The sequence below is a fragment of the Pelmatolapia mariae genome, linkage group LG23 (assembly GCF_036321145.2).
Source record: "Pelmatolapia mariae isolate MD_Pm_ZW linkage group LG23, Pm_UMD_F_2, whole genome shotgun sequence".
Taxonomy (NCBI): Eukaryota; Metazoa; Chordata; class Actinopteri; order Cichliformes; family Cichlidae; genus Pelmatolapia; species Pelmatolapia mariae.
The window spans coordinates 48012010-48035301 of record NC_086246.1 but is presented as its reverse complement, the minus strand read 5'-3'; the positions used below and the strand labels follow the sequence as shown (position 1 = coordinate 48035301).

Sequence of the window (23292 nt, the reverse complement as noted above, 5' to 3'; positions counted from 1 at the left end):
TTTATTTAGCATTTCCTCCGCCTGGCTCCTCTCCATCCATCTGTCTCTCCCCCTTCCTCTCCTATCTCTCCCAGAAGGTTTCTTCTGAGAATCTGTGCTTTAACAACTGATAAAAACCAAAAAGGTATCCTTCACTTCAAAGCAGTACCCCCCCTCAATTGCACTTAATTAAAAGATGACTGCTGCAATTACAGTGAGTGGCTCTGGAGGCCTATCATCGCATGGATGAGAGGGAAGGTCACGTCTGCATGAGATGAAAGTCACTCTCAACTTTTTAATGGCTAAAATGACTGTTTATTCAATAACTACTGTCGTGTTTTTGGACAGAGCAGCCTCAAAAAAAAATTAGGTTGGTGATGATTTTGTGTGCATGTGTTTGCATTGGGGACACGGGATTAAAAGTGTAGCAGTAGTTACAATAAGTAAAAGCTATATCTGATGATCCTGGGATATAGAATTGCACAAACAGACCAAATCACTATAACCCACTCTGTTATTTGCAAGGTAAACTATAGAGACTTTGTCGCAATGTTAACAGCGCATTAAATGTGAAATATAAAATTCTGCTTGACCCATTCACAGCGGACCATCAGCTATTAGATATGAAATGTGCTTGTATCAAGGCATACAAATATTTCTGCCAATATGACACTGAGTAGAACATTTTTACATTTTTACAGATTCTAGGAAAATTTCTCTCTGCCACATTTTGTAAACTTTTGATCACACGTTCATCTGTGTTTGCCCTGTGGTCTTTCTTGTCTGGTCCAGGAAGAGAAAGTGGCAGTGGCTAAAGCCAAGGACTTTCTGGAAGGGAACACATACACTGCTGATGATCCTTACACTACCGCTCTGTCTGCGTATGCCTTGGCGCTGCTACGCAGTCCTTATGCCCCGCTGGCCTTGCGCCGCCTCAACCACATGGCTATCACACAAGGTACCACTATGAGCAATACTGTTAGTAGTAGTAGTATTTTAAGTCAGAACTTAACCAGGAAAATTGAATCAAGTATTTTTTGTAACCACGACAATATGGCACGTTAAAATGTAGAGATTTAGATCTTCTTTGGTCAGATCTTTGTAGCAAAACAAAATTATTACTGGTTTATATTTACAGTTTCCTGCTCACAATTTGAACAAGCAGTCAGGCCCAAACAGCAGCTACTTTAAAACCAGCTGCTGCAGTATTCAGCAGCAGTTCGCTCCACCCCTCCCTTTCCCCTTGTCTTTCTTATCATATTGTTGATTTCCTTTGGCCATTTCCTTGTCTTCCTCTTGCCTGAAACGTTCTGCAAGTTTGGCAGATTTAACAACGTCGCAGGCGTCAGGGGGAGTGGGGCTCTTCCTTGATAGCAATAATTTTATTCCCCAGGTACAGTAAAGGCATAGGGTGGGGTAGCAAAAGGATAATCAGGATAATGATCCATGAAATATCTAGCATAGTTAGTGAGCCCACAGTGAGCTAATGTGTTGAATTTTGCTTTTTTCACTTTGTCTTTGGGCTGGCACCATCCCCATTCTGGTGTGGATGTTTTCTTTTAGTTTTTATCAAAGGAGATTGATGGAAGGAGCGGTGAGTCGTTACCCTTACCTGTCTGTTTCACCTGGTTTGTCTTTATAGATGGACTAACCCACTGGAGTTTAACTGGGAGCACAATGACAGATGAAGACACTTTCATGGGCTTCAGTGATGGCCTCGCTCAGTCAGGTAAATTGTACATCTACAGAATAGCTCCTGCCTGTGTAATATAATGCAAAGGAGGTGACAGCACAGTACTATACACTACCTTTGAATTAGCCTCTGTCAATAAAAACACACTGAGAAAATTGCAACTTTGATTCTTATTGTTAACACCAGCAATATAGCACTGATTGAGTTTTTTAATTCTTGACAATAAAGCTAAGAGTCGAAATACTGCCATTCAAAATCAGTTTTTATTTGTAGTGGTATCAGCAGAAGTGGAGATGACCGCGTATGGTCTTTTGACCTACACGCTGCTGGGGGATGTGGCATCTGCCCTACCCGTCGTCAAATGGCTCTCCCAGCAAAGGAATGCCTTGGGTGGCTTCTCCTCCACACAGGTACCTCTGTTTTTCTTTTCTGTATTTTGTTGTAGATTAAATTAACTATAAGTAATAAATGACAGCAAACTGTCTTTCAGTGTTATGGACAGTTACTACTAAAGTATGAATTGTTAACTTGGTGCTTCTTGAAAACCCCCTGTGCCAGGACACATGTGTGGCTCTGCATGCTTTGTCGGAGTATGCCATCCTGTCTTATGTCGGAGGGGTAAACCTCACTATCTCACTGGCCTCCACCAACCTTGACTTCCAGGAGACCTTTGAACTCAACAGGGACAACAAGAAGCTCCTCCAGAGTGCCAAGGTAACCTGAATACATGGTCTAGTTTAATGTCAAGGCTGTTCAGCGTTTTTGCACACAGGTCATGAAGGAAAATGAAGACGTTGTCCTTACGCACATGTACCACACAGCAGGATATACACACATCTAGTTTAGGCTAGCGTGGTCACACACACAACACCCACTCGGTCGCTGTGAATCCTTCTGACAATAAACAAGCTATCCTCATGTGGGAGCAACAAAGGACGAACCCTGCAATATCTAATGTCTTGAAAAGTCTGGAACTGCAGTGCGGTGTGTGAAGATGACCTAATTTGACAGTGCTTTATCAAAATGAAATCCCTTAATCATTACCAGTACTTGAGGTGGTAAATCCTCCTTAAGAGAACCCAGTGCACTTTAATGCAGTTTAGGAGCTGTGATTGATGAGCAGTTATGTACCAAAGCCACACACCAGTATTAAACATTAATCCCCGTTTCCGTGTTCAACTGTGCAGTAGCCAGGACCTTTTGATACTGCCAAACCATACCAGGCTTAACTGGGCCGGATTTCCCAAAAGCACCTTGTTGGTCTGTTGATTTAATAACTGGATTTATTACAAACTTGACAGCTTGGGCATGAACTACCTTGGCCAGAGCACTGTGGTGTCAGGTCAGCACTACTCTGTGTGTGTGCGTGCGTGCGTGCGTGCGTGCGTGCGTGCGTGCGTGCGTGCGTGCGTGCGTGTGTGTGTGTGTGTGAGAGAGAGAGAGAAAGGGCTCCATCAGCCAGCTGGAGTGGTTCAGGTGAGAGTTCAGTAGGTTCTCTCTGCCAGGCATATTCCTCCACTGTGATTAGTAGTGTCATCTTAATTGGGGCAATTAAGGCCTGCTGGTTAGTAGCCAGGGAACCACAAGTGGCAGTGTAGCAGCCTACAGCATTCATTCACTTGATAAATGACTCATTCACCTCTCCCTGCCCCCCCCTGACACTCTTTGTTTCTCCTCTCTCTCCCCTTTTTTCAGATCCCCAGTATCCCCACAGGCCTTTTCGTCAGCGCTAAAGGAGAAGGCTGCTGTCTCATGCAGGTACTGTGCTACTACAGACACAGGCTCACACAAACACACATTTGCATTCTTGAAAATTGCCCAAAATTGAACTTTAATGCAATGCTTATTTCAGTGACTCACAGCAACGCTCTGCCAGTAGGGGAGAGGCTCCATAACGCCTCAAATTCCAGCATGAAATTTGAAATGATCTGGCATAATTTGGCCAGTTGTTTTGGGGTGTGTTGATCCCTGTTGTCTCTCCCTGCCTTGTCACAGACAAACAAAAGCCCCTTTTATAAACAGAAAGAGTCATTTTTCTTTGTAGACGATGACCGTGCCTCTCTTCTTATCATTCATACTCAAACATGTGTCTGCTTTAAAACTAAACAAGTTGTAAATGAAAAAGCATGTGCGATCAAAGATGTTTACAGTCCCATTTTCCGAATCCTGTATTTGAAATCTGACTTGATTTGAATGAGGCACTAGAGGATGTGGTGGTCGGCTTCCAGCTCTCTCCCCTCTGCATGGTTCCCACACACAAACATGTTTTTTTTTCTTCACACCTCTCTCCCTCTCTGCTTTCCCCATATCCACACCTCTCCGTGAGTCAACACACCTCTCTGTCAGCCCCTGGGGCCAGCAGCACCTGGACTCTAATGAAATACTTGAGCGGTCCTGCCTGTGTATGTGTTTGTAGGCATGAAATGAGCATATGTCAGTTGCCTCAGGAATATCATTTAGCAGCTCTGCTAGGGTCTCAGGTAACACTGAATGATTTATCAGTTCTGTTGAGAATAATCTTCTGTGAAATGAAAACGAGCGTCAAAGCAGTGAATTGTCCCCAGGCTAAAATACAAGCTGCTGAATGCATTTCTGTTGTCCACAGAATATGATTTGCAGTTTATACTTTAAAGACCTTTTCTTCTTTCACTTTTTGATGTTAGAGGTTATAAAAGAAGGTGTCAAATTTTTAAACATTTTGTTACTTTTTTTTTTATTTTACTGACCGTGTTGGTATTTCAAAAAAAAAAAAGTAAAGCTTCCATCCAAAAAGTGAAATAATTTGGTTGAAAACAGAAGGCTTCACCTAGATTTACTGTAAGATCAAAGTTAATAAAGAGGAAATAATCAGATTTCACTTTTTTAGAATAAACTTGAAATACGACAAGGACTACTAATCAAGATTTAATGTCCGGATCACAAAGGAGCATTTGAAGTCTACAAGACCAACAGGTCACAGTATACTACTGGCTTTATGAGACAGAACTGTTCTTAGGCATCAACGTTTTTCAGTTAGCATAAGGCACCTCGAGGAATAATAATATTACTATTTGCATTTATCATTAAACCAGTGGTATGGAAAAAGTGGTTGTTAGATTCAACCTGAGGGGAGCGTGAATGTCGATAACAGCTTGAATGGTTGTCCATTAAGCAACATAATGATACAGGGGAAAATTGGGGAAATACTAAAGTCAGCAGGCTTCATCAAATATGTGAGCTTTTACCATAATTTGGCAAATAGTTGCAAAATGATGGAAAAATGCAGTCATGGTAAAAATAAAGTACACTCACTTTCACTTCTAAGAGCTTACGCAACAGGACATAATGACATTCTGTTCCTTGGAAGGTCTTAAAATTGGGTAAACACAACCTCAGATGAACAACAAAACATGATGTATTACATCCATCATTATTTAATCAAAAGCCAAAATGAAGAAGCAGTATGTGAAAAATGAAGTACACCTTTACTCCTTCCACAGGAATTAAGAAGGTGCTGCTAATCAGGTGCAGTTGATTACTTGATCATCAGCAAGTGTGACCATGTTTGTAAAAGCAGAAGTTTTGGCAGTTTGGAGGTCTGGAGCATTCAGGTGTGTTCACACAATGCCAAGAAGAAAAGTCATCAACAGTGATCTTGGAGAAGTAATTGTAGCTCCCCATCAATCTGGAAGGGGTTAGAAAACCATTTCCAAACAATCTGAAGTCCATCATTCTCCAGTGAGACATATAATTCATGAGTGGAAAACATTTTAAACAATCTTCCCAGGAGTGAACATCCCAGCAAATTTGCTCCAAGATCTGACTATTCATTTCTCAGGGAAACAGTCCAAAAGTTGAGAGGTACATCTCAGACTCAATAGACCTCCACTAGCATGTAAATGTTAAAGTTCATGGCAGTACAGTTAGAAAAGGACTACGTATTTTTCGGACCATAAGGCGCACTGGATTATAAGGCGCATTAAGCGAAACAAAACAGTCACATAAGTCAAAATTTACTCAACTCATTCTTCTTGCTTCCTCCACTTCTGTACCATTGATTCATTAATGTTGAATTCTCTCACAGCTGCTCTATTCCCGTGTTATTGCAGTATATTAATGACTAACCTCGTATTGTGGATGGATTATCTCAGTTGTTCTCCTGACTGAAGTTTGGTCCATTTACAGCATCCTGCCATGCGATTGCATTTGTCCCTAACCATTGGGAACCCTCACGTTAACTTTTATCGAGTGGAAAAAGGTTAGCGTTCATCCTCCAGCTTCACTGTGTTTGTGTTATGCTAACATAGCTGTGTCGCTAGCAATCACGTAGCACATCATTATATATCAGCTAGTCCAACTTCTGTGACCCTACAAAAGTGCTGTTTAGTTTTCTGTCTTGATTTATGTTGGAAGTGACAGCAGAGCTGTACCTTTTAATTTTTTCAGAAATCTCTCAGTCAGAACATGCTATATCATGTTTAGGTGGAAACTAGTGAGCTAACTTATGCTAACTCTAACTCCATTAAATTGAATAAATTCTGTTTTCATGGATGCCTGGATGTTAAACTTAATTGTTACACCTGGTAAAGCAGCAACGCTGATCATTTTATTAAAGATGAAAGAATTCAGTGATGCTGCAGTGTTTGACTTTGGGACCTGAAGCGGAGTTTGGACCCAGATTACTCCCTGAGGCTCCTGACTACGGTAGCCGTAATGCTCCGACAATCCATCAACCGGTGCGGCTTCGTAGCTTACCAAAGTCGTACTAAAACATTTTTTGACAGATTTTTGAGCACCATGTACAACAAAAAGTTGGTTCGAGGTCAGTAAGCAGAACCAGAAGTCATACATAAGGCACACTGGATTATAAGGCACACTGTCGATTTTTTGAGAAAATTAAAGGATTTTAAGTGCGCCTTATAGTCCAAAAAATACGGTAAACAAGTGTGGCCTATTTGGAAGGGTTGCCAGGAGAAAGTCTTTTCTCTCTAAAAAAGCATGGCAGTACAGCTTACATGTATGTTTGCAAAATTCACCCAACGTCTGGAACAATGTCCTTTGGATGAAATGATACCAAAATGGAGATGTTTGACCCTCATGTACAGCACCATGTTTGAAGAAACCCACGTGCAGGATAAACTCATACTGTAGATCATTGGTTAAATGATCGCCAAACAATATTTGTTTATGCAGACCTGCCGTAACTGTGGGGGGCTAGTCCAACCGGAATAGTATGGTGGGTGGAGTTTTGTTCTTCCGGTACTGCCATTGTGTTTTGTCGTGTGCTGGAGTATGCATTAAAGTTTTACAGCGGACCAACATCCAGAGTGATCATTGGCTCATCGCATCACACGAGAGTGCTACACATACCAAGTGTTAAGCACGGTGGTGGAGAGTGATGACTTTGGCTTGTTTTGCAATCACTGAATCAACCATGAACTTTTTTGTATACTAAAGTATTCTAGCGTCACATGTGAGGTGGGGTGTTCACACTTGACTTCTTGGTCTTGGGTTTGCTTTTATTAAATAAAAAATCACCTGTGTTGTTGGTCATCTCTACCTCATTTTAAAAGGTGCTTTTATTATGTCCTGGTGCTTTCTTTCTACTATAACTGTAGCTCAGTGGTACAGACCCTGAAGCCACATTGCTAGCGTGCCTGATTTTCACAAGTATCTCCTTCTCTCTGTGTGTCTGTAGATCGACGTGTCTTATAATGTACCTGACCCAGTTTCCAAGCCAGCCTTTCATCTCAAGGTGGATCTGAAAGAGCCTTTTCAGGAACGAAACCTGCAGCCCCTCTCCTCCTCCTCCTCTTCCCGTCATTCTACTTCACGATCCCGGAGCCGCGCTGACAACCGCTCTGAGCTTAACTGGAAGCGACGGGCACCCATTGACGATGATGACCCAGCAGCCCACCAGGACAAATTGGATTATCACATCTCATTAGAAGTTTGTGCAAGGTAAATGATTACCACACACTTACACACAGAGCTGGGGAAAAACATGTATTCATCGCCAATCCTTTGTCTAGGTGGCTTCATTCAGGCTCGTCTAACATGGCTGTCATAGAAGTACCCATGATTTCTGGTTTCCGAGCAGATGTCGAAAGTCTAGAGCGGGTATGTAATCGCACATGACCACACTTTAAAAGAGGCTTAAATGTTGTTGGAATACTGTCGCATTTAGCCATAGTGACTGACATATTGCTTGACAGGCAGGTAATCAGGTAGTCGACTAAACTGAAAAGAAGGTAGAAAGAGACAGATGCATCTTGAGGCCATTTAACAATAATGAGTATGTCATGGAATTGATCAAACCCCTTTGCAAACACCACGCTCACACGCTTCACAACCTTCACAACCACACAGGATGCAACATTTAATTCACTCACATAAACAAACATACACATTTGAGATATTGTTGGGTTTTAGCGTAAATAGCACAGTGAAGCATTCTGTCCCGTGTTGTTTGACAGCACAGCTCCTGAAAACATCCTTCAGATAGAGGCAGGTCATTCATGTGTCTGCATGTGTGTGTATGTGTCTTGCTGATGGGGATCATTTTTAACTTGGAGGTTAAAAGTCATCAGACCTCTCTGGGCTTACAAGACCGTAGACATACACTTCACTAGGCCATGTGGGGTACATAGAAAACTTGTAAAGTGTAGAGTTGACAGACAGCATTATGCTGGATGGATGAAATGAGTAATGGAGAGTAAGGTAAATTTAAGGGCTGTATCAAGGTCAGCCCTCCAGCCACCAATCTGAAACTTGTCCCTCATTACTAGACAGTTATAGGGCTAAAGTCTGCAGGCTTCCACCTCCAAAAGAGCCACCTCTCTGGCTACCTGGAGAGATGTAAAACACGCGTACTCATACACACATAGTACTGTGAGTATATCAGTCGTGACTGACCCGAGTTGTAGTGGCTAACAAGCTCAGTTTACACCCCTGGAGTTTTACTGCTGCCTGCCCGACTGCCACTTACATTCCTCAGTTTATGGTGGCAAGCTTGGCTTCTGCAGTGATGTCTAGTTGCATTCATTGATGCTGCAGTACTGAATGATTAGTCCAGTGACTGACTGGGAGCTGCCACAGCCACGGCCTCTTATCACCCAATATAATGAGCTTTCTTTAACAACCCAGGGCGCTCTGGGGGTATAACATTTGAGCAATGGGAGTTCATGAGCAAATTTTGGTTATTATATAGACAAACAATGCTTTCGTAAACAGAGGCCAGTTCTATTTGTGTGTGTGTGTGTGTGTGTGTGTGTGTGTGTAAGTGCATGTGTCGTGGTGGCGCCAGCTCAGGCTGAGCACCTCATAAACCCCTGCTGTCCAAAGGCTGCCACCTCTGACAGAATGAAAATCCCCCAGTAGGGGGAATTAACTGCTGGCTCTCTATGCACACACTCTGATTCTTAGTAAACAGCATCCTCGTCGGTCATTCATACCGTCCTAATTATTAGACCGTAACAAAAGCCAGGCCTGCGGCACTATTTCAAATTCTTCCTTCCGTATTTAGTGGTGAGTCGAATACAGTTCCATTGCAGAGACAAATTTTCGTGACTATTAAGTTACATACAGGCGAACGTGACACATGGCAACAGTAACGTTGCATTCGGAAGGGGATGATGAATACAAAAATCCAAAGAATTCTGATGTTAAATGTTTTTTAAAAACATATAGACATTGATAATTGCTCTTTGTGTGGTGATGTTAATGCAAAGTTTCATTCATATTGCCCCAGGGTACATACAGGAATATATACATACAAACCCTATGATCATTATTGTAAGATGTTCATGTAAACATGATCATTTGTGCATAATTTAAAAAAAAAAAAGTATTAAACAGAGTTCCGGTAATTCTACAGGAAAGCTGTCATCTTTTTTTATTTCAACTACTTAGAAAAAGCCTTTCTGAGTCTCTTAGTAATGTCTTTTTCATTTTCCACTGTGGACATGACTTCATGATAGAGTGGGTATGGTTTGCATTTCTGTTGTTGCTCACACATGTCACACAATAATAGAAATTCTTTATATACACTACAGTCATAATCTGTACAAGCAGAAAAGGGAGCATTTTAGTTAAATATTAATATACTAGATGCACTGTAGTGTAGTGGTCATGGGGCTAACATAAGAACTGTGGGTTTTCTTTCATGTTTGACACATTATATTTACTGTTCTGTGTACGGTAAACCTCGGCTGGCATGAGGTGGAGCTGTCCAGACCACTGTGGTGCTGATTACTGCTAATGTCCATTGTTAATGACTTCTCTGCATGTTCATATATAAATACTGGAGCCATACATGTAGCTGACTTAGCTGGATGCCATGCATTATGCGTTTTTAAATTGACATTCTAAAATCTAACTCGGCTGCAATTTTAGAAAATCTAAACACATTTTTTATCAGGATCTGATAAAGAGGATCTTTAATTCTTCTCAGTAGGTACAAAGGCAAAAGATATTCATAAACCCTTTCCAGCACTATAAAATCAAGTTAAGCATTATTAAACTTTTATTATTTTAAATGAGAATGTCAAGAGATCAAGGGTAATATTTGCGTATGAAGCTTGATTTCCTTATGTACTGTGCTGGTCAACAGCTGCTTATGGACAAGAGAGTCGGTCTGAAGAGATATGAGCTGAATGGGAGAAAAGTGTTGTTCTACTTTGATGAGGTGAGTGCAATCAAAATTCTTGATTGCTGCGTCTGATTTTGCACACCTGTTGCATCACTGTAAGCACAAGATAAAAAGAACCTCTGATTTATTTATTTAGTTTTTTAAGCAGGTTTAATAATACCCATGTTTGTGTCTGTATTCATGTGTATGTGGGCTAGGGTGCTTTTATAGGTCTTTCTCTGTTTCGACCTTTCGTAGATTCCCAGCCAGTGTATGACGTGTGTGGCCTTCCAAGCTGTCAGGGAGTACATTGTGGGCAAGACGGCGCCTGTTCCGGTCAAGATCTATGACTACTATGAACCAGGTGTGCCTCTGATGAATATTTTAACCCTTTAAAGCCTGAACTGTGAAATAATTGCCATAAAATTCAAATTATTTGAAACTGGAGTGTTTATTGAACCTTTTGACAATAAATAAATACATATTAATATGCATGTATCATATTCGCTACATTCAGCATTTTTTTTGCAGTTTATTGCTTAAACATATTGTCTGATATATTAAGACTTTTTTAATAGGGGAGAAAATTGCACTGATGATGAAGAAGTCTTAAAAACTCTGGGCATTAAGAGCTTAAGTGCTCCTCTTTAAGGAGTTAAACACTTTTTTTTTCCTGCAACTTGAAGTTTATGACCTACTAATGGTGAGCTTCATTGTTTCATGTGTGTGGATGTGTGAACATGCTCGTGTGGGTCTGTGCTTGTCGTGCAGCTTTCGAGGCTACCCGGTTCTACAATGTTAGTGAGAGCAGTCCACTTGCACGGGAGCTGTGTGATGGACCTACGTGCAATGAGGTGGAAAGTTCAACCAATCAGTGGATAGGTGAGAAATATGTGCAGCGCTCCTAAAAGTGTGGAAAGGCCTCACTTTCGTGATTCTAATGAAAAATTATGTTTCTGCAGGTTTTGTACAGGCAAACCAGTGCAACAATGTGTTTGGCTGTCTGGAGGAGGAGCGGTTTGAGCGCTGCACGTGCTACAGGGATTGCGGTTACGATGGGGATCCTGTTTGTGGGTCAGATGGGCAGCTCTACCAGAACCAGTGTCAGATGGAGGTCTTTGCCTGCAGAAATGGCACAAGAATCAAGCAGGTTCCGTTGTCCCAGTGTCCAGACGGTAAGAGCTCTGTCATCACGCATCATCTCATCTGTTCACAGATTCTGGACCTTTTTGTTTAACCTTAGTTTAAAAAAAAAAAAATTTCTCTAATAGTGATGTTTGCACAATACAATAGCCAAGCTGCAGACCAAAGACTCTCCCAAATCCTGGATTTGTAGTGATTAAAATAGGTCTGGTTCCTGTTGACATTTGTTTCCACCCAATGGCTGAACAAACATTTGAGCAATCACAGTTTAGGCAGTGGTAAGAATAGATCCGTCATGTCTGTTCATCAAAAATGTATTTCAAGTTTTTGCAAGCCCACATGTTAAAACGTTGTGAAAACATCCTCTGCCAACTTCAGTATCAACAGGAAATGTCACAGACCAGATTATACCTGACTCACATCACAAAGGTTGGCTGAATGAATGATCCAAAACTACTAGCCTGAGATGGAAATTATTGTGTACATGTCTACATTTCTCTCTGTTCTGGAAGAGAAATGTCACAGAAATAGACAAATTAGAGTTAATATAAACCACGTGTCATTTCATTTCTCTATACAGTTAGTGGTCTGTGGATCTTGGGCATTAACAGCATGCCCCAGTGTATTTTTCCTTAACTGTATGTGTGTTTCTCAATTCTCATTGTGTGTTAATGGAATACAGTCGCTTGGGCTCACATGAATGTGTAATCCTCATTTTTCCCTTTATTTTTATTTGCGTCTGTTCATGTACACATGCCTCTGTGTATGCAGTGATCTGAGTTTGGGAAACAGCTGTTCAGGTGTTGAGCTGATTACTGAATGAGTTTTTTTTTTGGGGGGGGGGGGGGGGGGGGGGGGGGTGAGAAAAACTACCCATCGTACCCCAACCCCCTCAACCCCCCACCCCCACCATCCTCTCCCACTCACTGCTGTATTACAGGGCTCCCTTCAAATGACAGAGTGCTTTTGTCCAGCCTTTGAAATCCTTGTCACATTCCTTTCCGACGCACAGCCCAACAACAAAGGAGCCTTCATGTTGTGGAGCAGATTGGGAAAAGGCATAGACAAAACTGTGGTGGGAAAAGACCTCAGTTTGTGCCAAGTCGTTCATGCTAGAGATTATCAAAAGGATTGTATTTTTTTGTTTAGGGCCCTCTGACCTTGTTTGTTTGTGTACAGTTGTGCGGGGGAGATTCATGCCACCGTTTCCCAGTTTTGAAAAGGAAAAAGATATGATTTGCTTCCACACATGGCCTCCTGGCCATGCTTTGGCCCCTGCTATTTTTGGATAGATAGAATTTAGTGCGGGCCTCTGTTCAGACTGAGTGTGCATCATTGTCTTGCCAAGAAGTGTTGCTCAGTGGGGTGGATAATGCTTCTGGCCAGTATTTAGATTATGCAACAATGAAACTCTGTTGAATTCATTACTTGTTTTTTAGGTGCTGTGGCAGCCACATAAATGTGAATAATCTAACATGTGTCTGTTTATATTTCCAGTGAAGACCACGGAGGACAGGCAACCAATAGTGAGTCAGGAAACTGAGCAACCCTCAGTGCCTGTACACACAGGTAGCCTCCCATATCACACCTTTTCCCCACTTACACAGCTTTACATTCTTTCATCTCCTCTGTGCACTTTCTATGCATTTTTTCTCAAACTCATAGTTTGTCTTAGAGACAAAGCTTTGCTTTTTTTTTCTTGTTTTCCTTCATTATTTGCATGTTTTAAAGAGCCAAAAGCAAATCTAAATCTTAAATCCACTGTCTAATCCACTTTTGCTGCCATTATAGGTGAAACTCTATTTCTATGTTAACTAAATGTAAATGCAGTGGGCAGTGAGCAACCCCGTGTTTGTGGCACATTGGAGTTTGCAAGGGCAGGGAAGAAGAAAGGATTTAAGACCAGGATGAAAAGGTTGAGACAGTGTGTAAGGGCTGTAAAGCTAAAAAGGAGAAAAAAGAGTGAAGGGGATGACCAGGAGTTGGGATCAGAAAAGAGAAAAGGAACAGGGTCAGTGGGAGAGTATAGGAAAGTAGATATGCAGGTGGGGCGTACGGCAGCACATTCCCCTGCCACCACGTCATGTTTTTACAGTCTGTGTGATAAATAGGTGGATCGTTTTCAAACAGCCGGCTTGATTGTTGCTCTGTCATGAGCTTAGATCAGCTGCCATTTTCAGGGAGGCAGCCAGAAAATTCCTGATAGGATGTTTGGCTGTGCGTGCAAGGAGGATGTAGCTGTGTTACATTTGGCAGTGCAAACATTAAAAAAAACAGTCATTCACAAGCTGCAGGAGCGTGTACTTGCATACTGTGCGCGCACATCGCATGCTGTTATATGTACATGATTTTAAACTCAGCCTGCATGAAAGTCTGAGTTGCCTACAGGTGTGTGTGTGTGTGTGCGCGTGCACCCCGTGTGGCACAGCCTGCACTGACTTGTTGCTGAGCCCGCTACCCTCGGTAGCTGCAGTTCACAAAGCTTCTCTCACTCAAAGGTCTCCTTAGTACAAAAGCCAATGCTTCACACTCACCACAGGAATGCTGTTTCGCACTTACACAAATGCACACACATATCTATACGTGCACACATAACGCATACACTTCCTGCATGTCCATACAGGCAGATATTTGCCCACACACAGAGACACACGTGCACACTCATCTAGAACAAGATAACCCTGGGGTGATTAGATTGAATAAGTACTGTAAAAACACTGTCATTGTAAACCATTAGAATGTTCACTACATGCCAGATAAGTGCACCGAGAGTGTAATGGGTGAATGTGAGTCGTGCCATGAACCTGACAGTTTCCAGTGTAACAGCGGAGGACGCTGGAGCTCTGGAATTAGCTTCCTTGTGCAGACTTGTCATGTTGGTGACCTTCTGCCAGAGGACAACATACAGTAGAATACTTATACAGGCATTCCTTCAGTTGATTTTTGGTCATCATACATACATTTTTTGGTTACAGACTTTACAAAATTCCCACATCATATTTGTCTTAAATTTGTTTAACTCTCACCAGATGTGCTGCAGGCCTCAAAGAAGGAAAATCTGATTGCAGGCTACTCAGAGTAAAGCGAACTTTCATAAAGCTATACCTTGAAAAGACTGATTCAAGCCTAGCGTGCTTATACAGGATACAACATTTTAAGCAAGGTGCGACCCCTGCTGTGTGTGATGTGGTATTGCTCCTCAAGAGGTCCAGCTGTGCAGTCTATTAAAGGTGTCCTGTGGAGCTGTCTCACAAGCCAACAGGGTTAGGGTTAGGTTTAGATTTAGCGTTGCTAGCCAGGATTACGATCTGCATCCTGCAGGTCTAAAAACATTTTTCTTTCTCACAGTTTACATCACTATTTACTTCTTAAAAGTCTTCCTCATCCCTGCGTTGAAACATTGATATGTTTTTCGTGGCACATTACCACCACCTGTAGTTTAGTGTAGTAGTACAACACCAACTATATATATATTCATATCAGGACAGATTTTTCTTTTTTTAAAACCTCAACAGTGTAAGTTAGAGTATCCATGACAGCCAGAACTTTCATTTTTATCTCACCTACCTTGTGTCCGTGTTTCTCACTAACCCTGATCTCTCCAGGCGAAGAGGAGCAGGGCTCTATGGCAGAGGTGTCCTACTACTCCTATGAATACGACCCAGACTCTGATCCTTTCCTTGCTGATGCAGAGGGAGGGGACCATTTGGATCTTCCTGAAGGCGGCAGGGGTGTGGAGCATAACGTGCTCCTGCCAGTAGATTCCCAGCTACCCACACTGGACACAAAAAACACCCCTGAGCGATGGTATGAGCTACATCTTTGATGTATTTGTTTAACAGACTTTGGATTAGTAGACCTCCCTGATGCTTTCCAGGTATCTGGAAGAGTTGTGGATATTCATCTTTGGTAATAATGCTAAAGGAATAAAAAAGCAGTTGTACATCTCCCAATATTATGTCTCCACAGACTTTAAAATCAGTTTTATATTGTTCAGCAAGAGATGCTTTAACGGTGTTAACTCTTTCCCCTATAAAGAGGACATTTAATCTCCCCTGTTCCCAAATGACACCTCAGTATATATCAATAAAGTGGTTTGATGACCATTCGTTTTTCAGTTTTTCCAAGGATAGCTGCACAGGGAGAGACTGTCCTCACTTACTTTTGATAAAAACACAATCACTTTGTTTTAAAGGCTTCAAGAGTTACTCCTAGGAGGCTTTCAAGGGATAAAGAGTTAAAGATGATCCTTTAAAGAACGTGTGTCGTGTTTTCTTGTCATCTACAGAAACACTCCCAGAGTGAAGCCATACCCACCTCCGAATTGTACATTATTTGTGAATATGATAGTGAATGGAAAGAGAAGAGAGACTTGCTGAAAGGAAGACATGGTGGGGTCTGGAGAATGAGTGTTTGACCTTGTGTGAGTCAGAGTGGATGCATTTATAAGCCTGTGTGTGTGCTTGGATGTGACTGTGTACGTTTTTTATTAAGCTAGTATCCTCCAGACTTGTATTTTTCTTCCTCTAGACTCCTAGTAATCAATAGGCACAATATCATATTTGTTAATCACTGTACTGCCTTAATCATCACTAGAAGAAATAATCAAGTATTTATGTTTGTAATTACACCTGATGTTATGCAACATATTTTGTTATATTTTCTATCTGTGGTATTTATTTTTAGATAGAGATCATATCATTTTTATTTTCTAAGTCGCCCCCTCTGTACAATCTACCTGCCCCTTGTGGATTTTTAAGATGTATGCTATACTATCCAAGGCATTTTTTTTTCTTTCATAGCAAGCTTTAACCCAGTTATTGCAATGTTTGATGAAATTCCTCTTCTGGTATCCTGCTGGAAAACAGACATATGCTAACCATATGCTTTACGGAAACATAAGCTGAAATGTTTTTCATTTTAAAGATTTTTGGGGGGGCATTTTTGTCTTATTAGAAAGCAGAGTAGAGATTGACAAGAAACACAAGGAGGCAGAAGGGGACTGGCATGCAACAAAGGCCTCTGGCCGACTCTGACTTTTACAGTTCGACCCCAGCTGTAGTGTTTCTGAAATTATTCTGCCAAGATACCAGCATCTCCTCTCACCATTGAGATTTGATTGTACAGCTCATAAGCTATTTTGTTTTTTTGTTCAATTTTGATCTTTGAAGCATTCAAGTTAAAAATATTAAAGAATAATAAAGAATGAAGTTTTGATTTCTGTAAAAGTACCAAATTTGATCAAATGTAACCCAGATCGATATCAAATATTGTGATTTTTAAAACAAATGAGAATAAAATTTGTATGCAGTTTAGGCCTTTGGTTTTGTTACCTGTGTTTCTCCACTGTGATATCTGCATCTGCATCACAGTACGTGTCTCTTTTTTCAACTAGCAGAGGAGCTGCAGTGCAGTTCTTTATGAGAGATGTGTTGCTCCATTTCCTTTAAATGGATGGTTAAGTCAGCAGTCAACTGTATTATACTCAGCTGTTTCAAAGGGCCTTGTGCTTTCACTCTCTTATTCCTTGTATGTAGCTGCATAAGAGACAGAAAGCATGTTAGTGTGTGTGAATTTGTAACTAACTGCATACTTGCACATGTTTGAGCCTTAATGTGTTTGTGTTATTTAGGTTGCCAAAGGAGGCCACCCCCAGGAGAGAGTTAAAGCCTGTGAAAGTTTAATGTTTGCTTACTGCACGTCACTTGTCGACCCTCTCGGTTACAGTTGTCTCTGGAAACTGGCAGCTCAGGCCTTTAAACCGAATCAAATCAACACATAACTGTGTCTGGAAAGTGTGCTTGGCTCGAGGTTAAGGATGATAAATCAGGGGGTCGTTAATTCACTGTGTATTCCATCAGTTCAATGGGAGATGCCAAAATACAGGTTCATGTGTGCTGCACTACATTTGACTTGGGTTTTATAGTGTGTACTCGGCATCATCATTCATTCTAAAGGAAATATTCTCTCTGCGTTTGTACTTACAGAAATAATATAAAGCTATGTGGCTGCACTGTATAGAGATCTGGTACCGTCAGCAGCGTGAGGCCAAATTTGAAGTTATCAAACTCTGAGCAGTGACAGCTGATGTAGCTACTCATTCTGAATGGAAAACTTTGTTCTTGTTGTGACAACGAGGCAGCGGTGCAGGGGACCAGGCTGCAGCAAGCTACCCACAGCAGTCTCCGTGGCAACTGTACGCATGGCTGAAGAGTGATATTGCGTCGCCACGCTGTGATGAGCAGAAAGAGTCAAAAGAGAAAGGACGGAGAGGGGGATCTTGGTTTCATGGTTTGCGGGGGGAGCGAGCTAGCGTTACATGAGAGTGAATCGGAGTGATGACATTGTTTCTAAGTGCCAGCTGAGTGCACCTATACACCTACCCCCATGGAGGAAGGGTTAATGACCTGTCCAAGCATCCACTGATGAAGCATTTGGACAAAGGGGCAAACGGGCAGACAGAGTAAACCCTATCCAGGGTAGATCCTCCTCTGTTGTTGACACTTTGACAAGCATTATAGGTCTCAGGTTTCCTGATTGCTTTGGAGGAAATTGGTGATTGATCCTAGATCAGGCAGGGTTCTGGGTTTCTAAAGTCACCTGGGCTTTGGTGATGCTGGATCAAGAGGAAGCACAGATATCTAACAAAAAAGAAACCGACAATAGACCAAGAGCAGCCTGAATGAAGGAATCACTTGTGCCTCTGAATCTAATCTGATGACTGAATTTCCTGAAGCCTGCCTCACTTTTAGCTGAAAAGGGACATTACAAAAAAAGGTACAAAAAAAAAAAACCCCCAGTTCAGCTATTTTTATTTATTTATTTTTAAAAGATTTTACGAGCATATAATGCCCAGAGCAATCTGATACTTCTATAGAACCACTACCATTGCTGGACTCCTGAAGTAACTATCACTTCTGCAAAGAGTAAGATGGAGAAAAAATACTCAGTAATTGCTGGACGAGAAAAAGGTAAGTCATCTTGAATAACGATCATGGTTCTTTTTTTATGTAAATTAATATTTACAAATAAATATCAATAGCTTAATACACTGCAGTTAAGCAGAGTGGGTCGTTTTGCAGTGGGCAGACCTGTCGGGACTTGCTCCATTCTGTGAAAAAATGCTCCCACCTTGTTAGCAGTTTGACATAATGTGCATAATAGTGTTTCATTCAAGGCTGAAAACTGGAAGGCAAATATCTAAAATTCACATGAATTTTAATTTGTATTGTCTAGTTATCTTAGGCAAAATTATACAGACCTCCTTATTTTACACAAAGCTGCGTTCACAATCAAAGGAGCCATTGTCACTTTAGAATTTCCCACATTTATGACTTTTGTAAACTGTGGATGTAATTTAAGACACGTGTATTTTGAGGTTATGGCAACTTTATGACATTTTCTGCTGTTTTAAGGGCCTGGACCTGGTCGCTATGGGCTTCCTCCCACTATTGGATTTATTGGCCATGACTTCACAAAGTCAACTAGCCCTGCCTACTCTTTCCATGGAAGGATGACTGATAATAGTGAGCCCCTCTCTTGCTTTATGGTTTATCAGAAGTGGATACTTTGAGGGCTAGTTTTCAAGTTTAACTTAAACCTAACTAAAGTATTACTTTTTTCTTTATATTTATTCTATGACTAACTAAATAACGCCTTTTTTTCCGTCAAACTGCTGATTTAGGACACAAATTAGCTGAAAACATTAGTCACCAATACACACATTTCACAGAATTTGTGTACAGTAATTTATATCGTTTATGTCTTTATGTTTTCAGAATGATTTCCTCTCCTGTAAAAATGATCTCACAAAAATTTCCGTTTGCTGTGATGTCAAATTCAACCACTAGGTGGAGACAAGACATTTTTCTTCACTTTTTTTTTTTTTTACTGCATCTACAGATTTGCAGGATCAAATCAAATTAAGCAAAAAGAATGGGGGAAAAAAAGTTTACTTTTTAAAATATAAATTTGTAATTATCCAATTAATTTTTAACAGTGTATAGTGTTGACTCCAGTCCAGGGCCTCGATATCACATTGATGCAAGAATCACTCGATTTGGAAAGGATGGCACACCTGCATACTCAATGCTGGGTAAAGTCAAAGCCCAGAGTAAGTATGCTTTCCTTCATTATTGGAGTTTATTTTAAAATTAATTGTGACATATTTTATATCAGTCAGATCCATAGATTAGTGAAGAAAACATGTACTTTTGACCCTTCTGGAGAACCCCATGTGATTGTCTTCTGTTCACTAGAGGAGCTTTTCCACACACCCGGACCCGGTGCATACAGCCCTGAGAGAGCCCCACCATGCAACCTGCAGCGCAGAAATCCATCCTACACCATGGGCTCTCGCACACACTACCGCAGTGTTGACTCGGTCCCAGCTCCCAACAAGTACTCTCTACCGCCACTTATGGGCGCTCAAGTCCCAAACAAGGCATCCAGTGCAAGCTACACAATATCAGGCGGTCTCAGCATAGGGGGACCATCTGAGGATTTAGCCAAGACTCCTGCGCCTTGCAGATACAATAGTACAGACCCAAATGTTTATCTGCTCCGACGGCCAGCGTTTTCCATGTCGGGACGTCACAGTTTACCCAGAGATGGAACCAAGAAACCAGGTCCAGGAACATATAATCCAGAGAAAGTTACAGTCCACAAGGCCCGGGCACCAGCCTACTCCCTGGGTATCAGACACTCAGAATTTGTTACTCCACTTATTGTCAATATTTCTGACTAAACAGTCATCTGAGAGAAAATTACATCATTCTTCAATTAAATAAAAAGAAAAGAAGCAAGTATTAAGGAATTAGCATATTTTATTTGTCCAGTATCAAAGAACTTGACAAATCAACCATAACAGAGAGCCAAATGTATATCAAGAAATAACATATGCACATAAAATACATAAGTTTAAGGAATTATGAAGAAATGTTTTAACAAAAATGTTAGGGAGTTCATTGGTTTGAGCACAATGAAATCATATGCTCATATGGCCATTAAGTAAATAGATCAGTCTTGACAACATTACACCTAAAGATAAAAAAAATTGTTAAATTGTACAATTGACAGGCAAACTTCCACCTTCAAATTGTTTTAAGTTATCATTCACAGTGAAAACAAGACATTTTTGTCTCTCATAACCTCTAAAAACTGAGGAAATTTGAATGAAGAAACACAAAAATATATACACACACAAAACTACAGGGCATCTACACAACATATCAGAACACATATAGATTTATGTGCAGGACAAATATAGGATCGAAAGACAATACATATCAGCAGAGGAGATAGCAGGTATTTTAACAGACAGCTTCCCCTTTAATCCTTTGGGAGAGGCCTTCTGAAAAGCAGTATGTGTGGCTCTAGGGAGTAAAGCAAGAAAGAAGGATCTGTCAGCATCATCAGTAAGTCATCAAACACAGTCAAACCTACAGCTATACGTCGTCTACACCCAAATTTGATCACGGCCAAATAATGCAATGTAGAAGCTATACAATGACAGATTCAATTCTTATGTCAACTTCAGCACAATACTCATATGCTGTTGAAAGTATAATGAAGGGGTTTCAAACACAGGGACCAGGGGCCAAATCCAGCTCAGCAAATGCAGAGCCAAGTCAAAATTCTGTTATCAACTTTAAAGTTATAGTTAATTTTGAAATTGAAAAAATAAGAATTTTGAGTTGGTAAGTCAAAATCTTGAGACAATAACCTGAAGTTTTAGACTTAGAGCTTTTTATTGTCATTGTGCAGTTTCTTGCACAGCGAAATTGGGTAGCTGGACCACAAAGGTGCAAAAATAAGAAGAGAAAACAATATACAACGAGGGGGGGAAAAATAAAATAAGAAAATAAAATAACAAGCAATATATATGTATACATATATGTGAGTGAAACTATATATAAGGTGTATGCGTAAGAAACATTGAAACAGAAACATTGTGGGTCTGTATACAAGGGCAATTATAAAATATAATAATTGAAATGGTATGGATGTCTAAAAACGTTCTTTTGTTTGTTTGTTTTTACCAACAATAACAAGGTTCTATAGGGTAATTATTAAATGTTTTTAGTCAGTAAAACACCTTGCTGTTACCAGCGTTTCTTCACATGACTGATAATTTATGGACATTTAATTCAGATTGCTTGGATCATAAATAAATAAATAAAATAAAAAAACAATATTGCTTCTTTCCAAAAAAAATTAACATTTAAATCTTCTCCAATTTTGTATATTCACTGTGATCTATAAATTTTAATATATCCTCCTGGGAACCAATGAAAAAAGAATCTTCCCAATGAACTTTTTTGTGATTCTTTGGAGCTAAAAGAGGCCACCCAAACACATGGGATATCAATGGAAAGCCCAGAATGTCCTCTATTTAGTCCCTCAGGACTTAGTAGTATAGCTCAAATAAGTCAAAAGATATAGACCAAAAACAAATGCCAATTACAGAGGACATAAATGGATAGGCTGGTTCTCGGGAGGATATGCCATAACGGTACTGGCTGTTTAAAAAAACAAAACAACAACAACAAAAAACAAACAAAAAAACCCCCACCTTCTTGAAATTGTGCTTATTTTTCTTACAGTTTCTCAGGGTCTCAACCATCTCTTCTGTGGATGTACTACTTCTTACCCACACAAGATCAAACTAGGCTCTTATGTGGCATATTAAATACAATGAGTTTGACCCTGATACAGGATCACCATGAAAATCACCCTGAGATAGTCATCCCTCTTCTTTGATACATATACCAGGAAGAGATCTGTTCATAATGGCCAATAGAATAGGCCATTACTCAGCGTAGAGTAAGCAATGTTATGTAAATGGTAAATGGCCTGTATTTGTATAAGGACCCCAAAGCGCTTTACACTACATTCAGTCATTCACCCATTCACACACACATTCACACACTGGTGATGGCAAGCTACAATGTAGCCACAGCTTCCATGGGGCGCACTGACAGAGGCCAGGCTGTTATAGCTTTTTTAATAATAGCAACCCTGATCATTCCCTGGAGACGCTTTCCTACTCAAGTTACAGTAAACAGATGGTGAAATGTCTGGTTTAAAACAAACAAAAGAAAAGAGCCCTAAAACACATATTTGCTTTTACTGTGCTTCATAGTTTTCCAAAGGTTTGACAGATACACAGAAACGTGGTATTTTCACCACCTTAGATTCAAAGAATGATGACATCAATTTGTAGTTCTTTAGATGCACACATGGGCGTCTGACTTAATTTTCAAGACAAGACCGAGGGAAAATGTGAACTTATCCTTCACACCATGATTACTGACCTGGTTTATGGATCATGTAGTGAATCCAGCCCTGGCTCTGTTGGACTCCAAGTCCTCTCCACTCTTCTTCTGTCATCAGGTGGGAGGAGGGCACCAGTTTGGACAGCTGCTTGGGAAGCACAACATGCCTGAGGGTGGAAATATAACAAACATATTGTTAATTGCCTACTAGGGGTCAGACAGTTTATTTTGATATATTTTAATATCAACTGCTAACGCTAACGCAAGAAGTCTCAATTTACAGCGGCAATAGGTTATCTCCACCACGTTCAAAAGCTACTTTGACCTTAGCTAATTACTCAAACTAAATTAACGGACTCTTGAAAACGTTAAAACATAATACCTGTACTCGAAGTCGTCATCGGTGTACTTGTCAGAATAGAAAATCTGTTTTTTCGACATTTTCAGTTGACAAAAGCAACAAAACTGAGCTTCAAAGAGGTGATACTGGATAATGTGAACCAAATATGTTCGCTAGCAGTATCTACAAGCTCAACGAGCTACTGTCATCTGCCGCTGTTTTCTGGGGATGATTCAAACCCCAACGGTTACCC

At 40.6% G+C, this 23292-nt stretch overlaps 3 protein-coding genes across 3 annotated transcripts in view; 2 read left to right on the top strand and 1 right to left on the bottom strand.

Annotated features, from left to right (window-relative positions):
* Positions 1-16686, top strand: part of cpamd8 (C3 and PZP like alpha-2-macroglobulin domain containing 8) — a 46342-nt gene extending 29656 nt beyond the window's left edge. Inside the window, exons 31-44 of the mRNA XM_063467097.1 lie at positions 772-937; positions 1622-1708; positions 1946-2082; positions 2231-2386; positions 3368-3430; positions 7350-7612; positions 7684-7771; positions 10263-10337; positions 10539-10644; positions 11052-11162; positions 11243-11455; positions 12921-12992; positions 15029-15230; positions 15712-16686. Of these exons, the coding sequence (XP_063323167.1) occupies positions 772-937; positions 1622-1708; positions 1946-2082; positions 2231-2386; positions 3368-3430; positions 7350-7612; positions 7684-7771; positions 10263-10337; positions 10539-10644; positions 11052-11162; positions 11243-11455; positions 12921-12992; positions 15029-15230; position 15712 (1740 nt within the window). The 3' untranslated portion in view covers positions 15713-16686. The remainder of the gene's footprint in view (positions 1-771; positions 938-1621; positions 1709-1945; positions 2083-2230; positions 2387-3367; positions 3431-7349; positions 7613-7683; positions 7772-10262; positions 10338-10538; positions 10645-11051; positions 11163-11242; positions 11456-12920; positions 12993-15028; positions 15231-15711) is intronic.
* Positions 16687-18354: 1668 nt separating this feature from the next.
* On the top strand, positions 18355-20169 carry cimap1d (CIMAP1 family member D). Its single transcript, XM_063467458.1, has 4 exons — positions 18355-18394; positions 18839-18949; positions 19423-19536; positions 19682-20169. Exons 1-4 carry the CDS (start codon positions 18355-18357, stop codon positions 20167-20169), a joined length of 753 nt encoding a protein of 250 aa, XP_063323528.1.
* Positions 20170-20286: 117 nt separating this feature from the next.
* On the bottom strand, positions 20287-23219 carry cks2 (CDC28 protein kinase regulatory subunit 2). The gene is made up of 3 exons (XM_063467139.1): positions 23082-23219; positions 22739-22866; positions 20287-20797 (listed from the first exon to the last, which is right to left on the bottom strand). The coding sequence occupies exons 1-3, from the start codon at positions 23138-23140 to the stop codon at positions 20754-20756; spliced, it is 231 nt and encodes a 76-aa protein (XP_063323209.1). The 5' UTR covers positions 23141-23219; the 3' UTR covers positions 20287-20753.
* Between the last annotated feature and the right edge of the window lie 73 nt (positions 23220-23292).